General features: G+C 39.8%; 1 protein-coding gene across 1 annotated transcript; it reads left to right on the forward strand.

Moving 5' to 3' along the window:
- Nucleotides 1-1,354: 1,354 nt before the first annotated feature.
- Nucleotides 1,355-9,276, forward strand: LOC308662950 (olfactory receptor 10A6-like; the record flags this gene model as incomplete). The annotated part of the gene is given in 5 exon segments (XM_081319096.1): nt 1,355-1,364; nt 4,758-5,041; nt 5,043-5,687; nt 6,380-6,488; nt 8,492-9,276. Coding segments are annotated over 5 exon segments (1,833 nt in total).
- Between the last annotated feature and the right edge of the window lie 609 nt (nt 9,277-9,885).

The following is a 9,885-nucleotide window of genomic DNA, read 5'->3' on the forward strand; positions in this document are numbered from 1 at the left end:
TCTGCCTCTTCGAAATCCTGCCTGTACTTATGGTAATTCTTGATCCACATACTGCTGGAGTCTAGCTTGTAGGATTTTAAGCATAACTTTACTAGCATGTGAAATGAGTGCAATGGTGCGTTAGTTTGAACATTCTTTGGCACTGCCTTTCTTTGGAATTGGAATGTAAAATGATCTTTTCCAATCCTGTGGCCACAGTTGAGTTTTCCAAATTTGCTGGCAAATTGAGTGTAGCACTTTTACTGCATCGTCTTTTAAGATTTTGAATAGCTCAGCTGGAATACTGTCACCTCCACTAGCTTTGTTGTTGCTCAGTTTTTCTAAGGCCAACTTCACTTCACATTCTAGGATGTCTGGCTTGAGGTCAGTGACCACCTCATCGTGGTTATCAGGGACGTTAAGCTCATTCTTGTATAGTTCTTCTGTGTAATTTTGCCACCTCTTCTTAATCTCTTCTGCCTCTGTTAGGTCCCTGCCATTTTGGTCCTTTATCATGCCCATTTTTGTATGAAATGTTCCCTTCATCTCTCCAATTTTCTTGAAGAGATCTCTGGTCCTCCCTATTCTATTGTTTTCTTCTATTTCTTTGCACTGTTCATTCAAGAAGGCATTCTTATCTCTTCTAGCTATTCTCTGGAATTCTGCATTCAATTGGGCATATCTTTCTGGGAAAGATTGAGGGCAATAGAAGAAGGGGACGACAGAGAATGAGGTGGCTGGATGGAGTCACTGAAGCAGTAGGCATGAGCCTAAATGGACTCCAGAAGATGGTACAGGAAGGCCTGGAGGAATGTTGTCCATAGGGTCGCGATGGGTCGGACACGACTTTGCAGCTAACAACAAAATACAATATATTAGTATTTGATTATTTTTTCTACAACTTTCATGACTCTATTTGCCAAATATATAAATCAATGGATTACATTGTTTTTTCAATGTCCAAACTCCTCTTTTTATTTCCTATCTTCTGTACTCTGTAATCATCTTGAAATAACAAGCATGCTTCAGTTAATTACTCAAAAAAAATAGCAATCTTCTGGGATTGAAGAAAAAAAAGAGAAGGATATAAATGCTGATTCTTCTTTCTAAATTCTTCAGTATTGCATCGACAGTTTCTCTTATGATTTTATTAGGGAAAAAACCCCAACTTTGCTCATCAAAGCGAAAAATAACCACTATCTATTTCTTTTTTTTATAAGTTTATTATCTCAAATGTGATCAACAGATATGTAAACTCTAAGAACTGATAGCTGAAAGGAAAGTGAGATTTCAGATTAATAGAGGCAATATTTTGCTCAAATAACTAATGAAAAAAGAAAAAAGCATTGGGAGAGACAGATGAAAAAGAACAGAGATGAATGAAGGTAAGATATTATATAACAAACAATTCAGTTTGTTAGCATTGAATCTATATAAACAAACATATTATATATAGCTTAACCTAAATTTAAATGGTAGAGGACAGGAAGGCCTGGAGGAACGTTGTCCATAGGGTCGCGATGGGTCGGACACGACTTCGCAGCTAACAACAACAACAAAATTTAAAACTTGTTAATTTGCTATTATCTTCTATCTTGTCAATGTACTGTTTACATACATTCATGTCGATTGTCCAGAAGGTACACTGGAACCTATTGATAGATCTCCAAGTGTCCAGTAAAAGGTTAAGGCTGAGAATTGTTTAACAATAACAACAACAGAATGACTTCCCCTAAACTATGTTGTTGAAACAAGGGAAATGTGGCATAATTAAGAAAGTTGTAGCAAGGAAAGACTGAGCAGTCCCACTCAGATTTTGCACTCAGATCAAAAACCCTGGGCTCAGACGTCTTGAATTCTACTTCTGCACCTCACTCTGGCTGTGTAATTGCACAAGTCAACTGTCTTTTTTTTTATTTCCATTTATATCCCGCCCTCCTCCAAAGACTCAGGGCGGCTTACAAGCTTAGCAGTAGCCTTCATTCTATGTATATGCTTGCTTATTAGGGCTTTCACACACACCCCAAGCGGCATTATTACAAAGTCAGCTTAATTGCCCCCAACAATCTGGGTCCTCATTTTACCTACCTCGGAAGGATGGAAGGCTGAGTCAACCTTGAGCCTGGTGGGATGCGAACCTGCACTAATTGCAGGCAGCTGGTGTTACTTAAGGAGGCATTAGCCCACTGCTTACATCTTAACACTGCACATGACAAAGGAGATGGCTCTTTCTTGCTTTTATCTCTCTCTTTATGTATATTAATCAGGTCTGTAAAATAAAATTACTTCTCTGTGGGGGGGGGGTCTGACTGCTGAGGTACCGAGGTACTGAATAGATATGGTTTTGCCTATTGCCAATCTCTCTTTGATTTTACCTATTGCCAATCTCTCTTTAGCCTCCATTGCCTCTTTTCTCACTCAGTGCCAAATGGTGTTGTCTTGAGAGTACACATGCAGTAGTGATCAGAAAAATGAGGGGTTAAGTGCACTGTCTTTCCTGACTTTCCTCCTTTGCTGGCATCAGATGGTGGAAAATGTATGCAGCAGAGATGGCTTTGTCCATCATCTCTAAACTCCTTCCTTGTTTTCCAGTACAGTACAGTACAGTAACCTGAGCTGAATAGATTTTTCTTTTTTTAAAAAAAGTCTGGAATCAAGAAGGGAGCTGTATAATGTACCTTACACTCGAGATTTCGCTCTGCTTTTCCTTTTTCTATGTAGCAATAAATGCCCATTTAGGATTCCTCCGTGCTCCCTGTTCAGTGAAGGGGAAGGAATGTTTTGTTGTTGTTATTTAAATTTGTTACAGCTGCCCATTTTAGTAGACTCTTTGCAGCTTGCAAAATCCAATTTGTTTGCTTCTTTATTTGAACTATTTCTACAGCTGTCCATCTCATGCTACAGTGACTGTAGCTGGCAAACAAGAATTAAAACTGAAACAAAACCTCAGTTTAAATCACAGATACTGTACAAATAGCAAAATAAGTGTAACCATGTAGCGCGGCTGCATCAGGATATTTTGTGCAGTTGTGTGATTGTGACACTTCAAAAAGGATATAGTGGTGCTAGAGATGGTTCAGAGGAGGATAACTAGGTTGATCAAGGACTGAACGGCTTCCCTCTAGAACAGTTGTGGCATTTGGGCTTTTAAATCTATAAACGAGGCAAATGAGAGGGGTATGACTGAGCTGTACAGCCCTATGCATGTAATAAAAGTTGCAGGTGGAAGTATTAGCAATTTATATTATTTCAGTATTGTATAGAATGGGAGTGAAGGGTCTTTTTTACTTCATATTTGTTGATAGTTCAGGTTCAGGGCCTGGGACATTGACTAATGTCCTTTGAATTATAGTATTGATAAGGTGGGGGGGAAGCGATGTTCCTTGTGTATTCTCTGGTTCCAAGATCAACAGAAGTGAAGACATTCATGGATCAAATTAATTCTGCCCTAAGAGAATGATGTGAAAATGTCCTTTGGTTCACAGAGGTGGAATGGATATGAAATCCAATATACTGTGTTCCAGATATAGAAGTTATTCACATTAGGCACAATTATTCCAGCCTTCCCAAAACAGCTAATAATTCTAACGAATGCAGTCCCAACACATCTGGTTAGCACCAAATTAGGGAAGTCTAAGTACTGCAGACTTAATGCAGCATCCATAGACAATGTGTGCACTCCTTCAGTGCACAAATAAAAACCAATGCGTAGGAGGAATATTAATAAAATTGTTTTACGTGAATGAAATTAACACATTATAGAGAAATTAGTGGCAGAATAAGGGATCAATCACCATTTTTATCTGGTGAAAAAAATTATTTCCTATTCCTAAATATGGCGATTATTTGAGTATGAAAATAAAATTGAACTATTGTATTACTATGTTTCTCAAGAGGCTATTTTCTTTCAGCTGGGGTACATTTATGCAAGTTTATGAGTGTTTTATATAGATATCTTAGAATGGGGGTGAACCATACGTTTAAATAACACAAAGTTCTCCTGAGAAATGCATTCTAGAAAGCTGAGGACATGGTAAACTAGATATCACTGAAGGAACATTACAGTGGAATTGGTGGCCAGATGATGCATCTTGGCTGCAAAATCTCTCCGGAGAAAAGAGAAATTGTGAGATTGCTCACATGTACTCCAGACAGCTGTCTCATAAGCAGACTGCCAGAACTGAGGTTTTTGCACAGCAGCTAAGAGTTGAAGGACACCAATTAAGCTCATAGTTGTAATGTAGCCTATATGGACATAATGTTCCGCTAAGCCTTATTTCTTAATCACTTTTGGAATTTTTTTTACAGCTTTCCAAATATTAAGAACCTTTAGAACAGCATGTTCAATCTATGGCATTCACTGGCTAAGTATCTTCATTCTTTCATGAAATAACTTTTAAATACTCGAGGGCATTTTCTTTTAATAAACAGCAAAGGAGTTGCTTCACTTGAAGGAATGTCTTCCTTTACAATTAAATGCAAATGTGGGAAACCACTTGCCTGAATGATGATATATATGCTGCACCTTCTTATAGCTAAATTTCTCCAGATTTCTTTTTCCATTTGATTTCTCTTTCATCAAACTGAATGGGAATAAGCAGACAGGCACCTATGTCTTCACACAAACTTTTTTGCACAGCACCTATGTCTCTACACAAACTTCACTATTCAGTGGCACCAGTTTTCTCTATTTTGCTCACAATCATTTGTAAAAATAGCAGTCCTGAATTCCGCTTTTTTTTAAAAAAAATAATAAGCTCACTTCTTTTTTATCTTAGGTGAACATGGCAAAAATCTCCTATGGGAAAATAAAAGTTCTGTGTCTGAATTCATCCTTCTGGGTTTCTCAACCAAGCCGCAAACGCAACGATTCCTTTTTGCTACCTTCTTAATCCTGTATCTGATGATTGTGCTGGGCAACGGTCTCATTATCATCCTCATTAGAGTAGACACTCGTCTCCACACACCCATGTACTTCTTCTTGGCCAACCTCTCCTTCTTGGACATCAGCTACAGTTCAACCACAATGCCGCAGATGTTAATACATCTCCTTTCAAAAAGAAAAAAACATCTCCTTTGCAGGCTGTACTGCCCAAATGTACATCTTCCTGTCTTTGGGGATAACTGAATGTGTTCTCTATGCCGTGATGGCTTATGATCGATACGTAGCCATCTGCCACCCGTTACACTACACTAACGTGATGAGTAAGTCAATTTGTGTTAAGATGGTAGCCGGATCCTGGGCCTGTGGCTTCCTCTTTGCCACGATGCACACTGGCTTCACTATGCACTTGCCTTACTGTGGCCCAAATGAGATCAACCACTTCTTTTGTGAAGTGCCAGCTATCTTGGAATTAGCTTGTGCTGACACACGTGTTAATGAAGTGGTGGACTTTGTGTTGGGGGTGATCTTGCTCATGACCCCACTTTCTTTGATTGTGACCTCTTACATGTTCATCCTGGGTGCTATCCTGAAGATCCGCTCCGCAAAAGGGAAGTTGAAAGCTTTCTCCACTTGCACCTCACACATCACAGTGGTGACTCTCTTCTATGGTGCTGCCATGTTCATGTACATGCGCCCAGCTTCCAGCTATAAGCCGGAAAGAGACAAGAAGTTTTCTCTCTTTTACAACGTGGTATCTGCTCTTTTGAACCCATGTATTTACTCTCTAAGAAATAAAGAGGTCAAAGGAGCTCTGTGCAAATGGGTTTGCATTCAATAAATGAACATGTATATTATTTATTAACAGAGGAAATGTAAACAAGAGGACTATTTTATAACCATGCTATAATTTATGCAGAATACATGAATGATTCCCCAGCTCACAAGGACACTCCATTTGTCTATCTATATATTGGGCTAGACATAAGAAAATAATTTTCCAGACAGACCTTCTAGCATATTTCTATAATATTCACTTGTATGTTCATGTTCGCTGGAAGAGTGTGAGTTCTAGTTCCATTTTCGGCATGAAGCCAGCTGGGTGACATTGGGCCAGTCCTGATACTGAAAATATTGCCAAGAAAACTTCTGTGACTTTTCCAGGCATTCACCAAGAATCAATACTGATTCAAAGGCACCCCAACATTTTAAAGGTAAAATGTTCTATTGTGTGAAAGTAAATATTATAACCTTATAATTGCTACAGAGCAGATCAGTTTGTTCCTAAGAAGATAGAGGGACTGATTTCCTCAGAGACTTTAGCTAGAAAGTCAAGAAAGAAAATGGAACAAAATAAAAACTAGGATCTATGTTTGATTTTTTTTAAAAAAAGACACATCCCAAATTCTAAAAACTGGGTCAAAATGGCTTTGTTAGAATGGATCGTGGTAGGCGTCCAGGTTACCTGAAGAGCTGCCTCACCCCAATGGGACTGGCCTGCCGCACTCGTTCTGGCAGAAGAGGCCTACTGTGGAGCCCATTGGCCAAAGAATTTCAGCTGCTGGGGTCCAGGAGAAAAGCCTTTTCTGCCAGGGCTCCCGCCCTCTGGACCATCTTGCAACCAGAGGTGAGATCTTTCCTCACCCTCCTGGCCCTCAGGAAGAGCCTTAAAACCTGGTTCTTCCATCAGGTGTGAGGCCCTGAGGGAGAAGGTCTAGGCCGGAGGTGGCCAGTGCAATGACAGAGAAGGTACCACCATCGCTCCATTCCAAACCCTTGCTCTTTTAGACTCTTCTGCCATTTTAATCTCTTTCAATGTTTATAACTGTTTTTATATCTCAGTGTTTCATCATACTGTAAGCCATTCAGTTGCCTCCAACTGCCAGATGGGCAGGATGTAATTTGAATAAATAAAAAAATAATGGGAATGATAAATCAGTTGCAATCCCATCTATAGCGCTATGATGTCTGAGTTATTTTACCGATTATTGTTTATGTTCCCGTCATGCAAATCAATAAATTAATCAATTAACCTCTTTGAAATGGGCTGTTGGTGCAGGAGATTGGAGTCAGAATGCCTGGAATATTAGATATGACCCTTTCCAGTCTAATCATCAAAGGTGATGGTTTGCTGTACACTTAGTCCTCTACTTACAGCCATTCAGTTAGTGACTGGTCGAAGTTACATCTTTGGAAAAAGTGATTTATGACCAGTTTTCATACTTATGATTGTTGTAGCATTCCCACGGTCATGTGATCAAAATTTGGGTGCGTGGTGAATTTATCATGGGTGCACTGTTCCAGGGTCATGTGATCACCATTTTGCCCCCCCCCCCCAGCTGGCTTCTGACAAGCAAAATCATTGGGGGAAGCTAGATTCCCTCAACGACTGCATGATTACACTTAACAACTGCAGTGATTTGCTTAATGACGGTGGCAAAAAAGGTCATATAGTGGGGCAAAACTCACTTTACAACTGCCTTGCTTAGCAGTGGAAATTTTGGGTTCAACTATATTTATACGTCAAGGACTATCTGTAGTTCATTGTCACTGTACTTCTCAACATCTCATGGGCAATTACTCGCTTTAGTGAGTCCCAAATTAAAGCCTCGGGAATAGTGAGTGAAGTCCCCAAAGTTTGATACCTTGGAAGATTTTTTCTCGTCCTGGAGGTGTGAGCCTGAGGCAATAATTAATCAGCCATTCTTTCAAAACAAAACACTTACTTGCCATAGCTTGTTCAATATAACAGAAGTTACTGCACAGAGGAAAGTTATTTTATTGTATGAGTGCAGCTAAAAATGAAGCACCAGGAGAAACCCTGAAAATCATGCATGAAAGTAGTATATACTACCTAGCAGGTAATGATAGGTTTGGGATTGGGATTGGGTTGTTGTGAAGAATATTTGAATTTCTCATAATCATCAGACATCCTTTTAGCCCCAATTTCTTCAGGGAAAAGATTATAATAGAAAGGTGGATGATTAAATTCAGAGGTAAGGAAGCCAGTGTGGACATGAGACACAAACCTGATGCTGAGAATTAATAATTGGAGTTCTGTGGAACAAAATGTCTTCTGTGCATTTCCAGAAGACAAACCTACATCTTTCATTGCATTCATCAATAATGAAAGAGCATCTCTTCAGCTCTGCAATTTTCTCTCAAGAAATGGGTAGAATTTAAAGCCAAGGTATTTTTTTTCCTAATACTGAAGAACTGTTTTTTTTAAACGTATTTCTTAGTGGAAGATACCTCAGCAAAGGATTCAAAGAAGTTCTGACAGCAGGTGTGTGAACTCTGTGTGTGTTTCTCTGTGTGTGTTCATGTATGTGTGTGTGTGTGTGTGTGTGTGTGTGTGTGTGTGTGATTCCTATCCAACTATTACCAGCTTTGATTTTGGTTTTCATCTCAACCACTAGCTTTCTAGCTTTAATTCCAATACAGTATTTGCTGTTATGTTTTCAGGAGAACCCGTAATGGAAATAATGAACAGAACTTTGTGGACTGAATTCATTCTTCTTGGACTTCTGAGTCACACGGTGACACACACAGTTTTCTTTGGGGTGATTCTATTGACTTTTTTGGTTGCTTTACTGGGAAACAGTCTTTTCTTTTTTGTAATCATCACAGGTTCATATTCCAGGGCCCCTATGTACTTTTTCCTCAGCCAGCTCTCATTCATAGACATCTGCCAGACGTCTAGCATTGTCCCCAAAATGTCCATGGATTTTTGGAACAAGGGCAATACAATTTCTTTGGCTGGATGTGGGACTCAGATTTTTTTCACCCTCATGATGGGAGGAGCAGAGTGCCTCCTACTGACTGTCATGTCTTATGACAGGTATGTGGCCATCTGCAAACCTTTGCACTATCCAGTTCTCATGAACAGAAGGGTTTGTGTGACCATGTCAGGTGGAGTCTGGTTTGGGGCTGTTTTTCATTCACTTGTGCACACCTTTTGTGTGCTCCAGCTGCCTTTCTGTGAGTCTAATCGAGTGAATCAGTTCTTCTGCACAGTCCAAGCTCTGCTGAAATTATCTTGTTCTGAAACATCCAACTATGAAAATTGGTTGTTCCTAACTGGCAGTATATTACTCTTTGGTCCCTTCTCCATCATCCTGGCTTCCTACATCGCTATTCTTTTGACAGTCCTGGGAATGCAATCAGTGGAAGGAAGGCATAAAGCATTTGGCACTTGTCTCTCTCACCTCTGTGTGGTGGGGCTCTTCTATGGGGCAGCAAGCTTTAAATATATGAGACCCAGATCTTACCGAACACCAGAACAGGATAAGGTGGCCTCTTTGTTTTGTGACATTGTGACTCCCATGCTGAATCCCTTGATATACAGTCTGAGGAACCGTGATGTGCTAGTAGAACTGAGAAAACACATTCTGAAATGTAAGTTGCATTTTTAACCCACCTAACAAGGCCACATCAGAGCCAATCAATAATTATGTGGAAGAGAACAAAAACAAGGAGAAAAATATTATGTAACAGTCATGAGTAGTGTTGAAAGAAAAGTCGTCATCATGGTTCAATCCAAGCCAGGAATGAACAACATGGCAATAGGAAGAAGGTTGCAGTTTATTGAGGAGGAGAGCCAGACAGGAATATGGCTCTGGAAGAAAAGAGAGAGAGCACATGTAGGGAGTGGGTTTTTCTACCCTCTGGAGCCTTTTGTTTGGAGTTGTTCCTGTGGCATGAACTTTGACCTCAGTCTGAGTGTGCCCTTTAGCATCTGTGGGTTAATCCTATTATGTTCTGTCTTACAGTTTGGGTGGGGTATGTAGATTTTAGGTGTCTTTGTCTTCCTAAGGTTCTAGCTGGGGCCTCCAACCTTCCTGGATTATTTACATCTGCATTTCTACAGAGCTGGTTTCTGCTTGAGGGAGGGAGACTTGGGGCAATTAAGAAAAACTAGGCATCCTTTTCTGCCTCTTTAATATTTCCTTCTCTTGGGGGGGTGGCTTCTCACAGTAGCAACTACTAATAGTCTAATCCCCTATGAAATCATTAAAGCTATT

This window comes from Vipera berus, assembly GCF_964194415.1.
Source record: "Vipera berus genome assembly, chromosome: 2".
In the NCBI taxonomy this organism is placed as follows: domain Eukaryota; kingdom Metazoa; phylum Chordata; class Lepidosauria; order Squamata; family Viperidae; genus Vipera; species Vipera berus.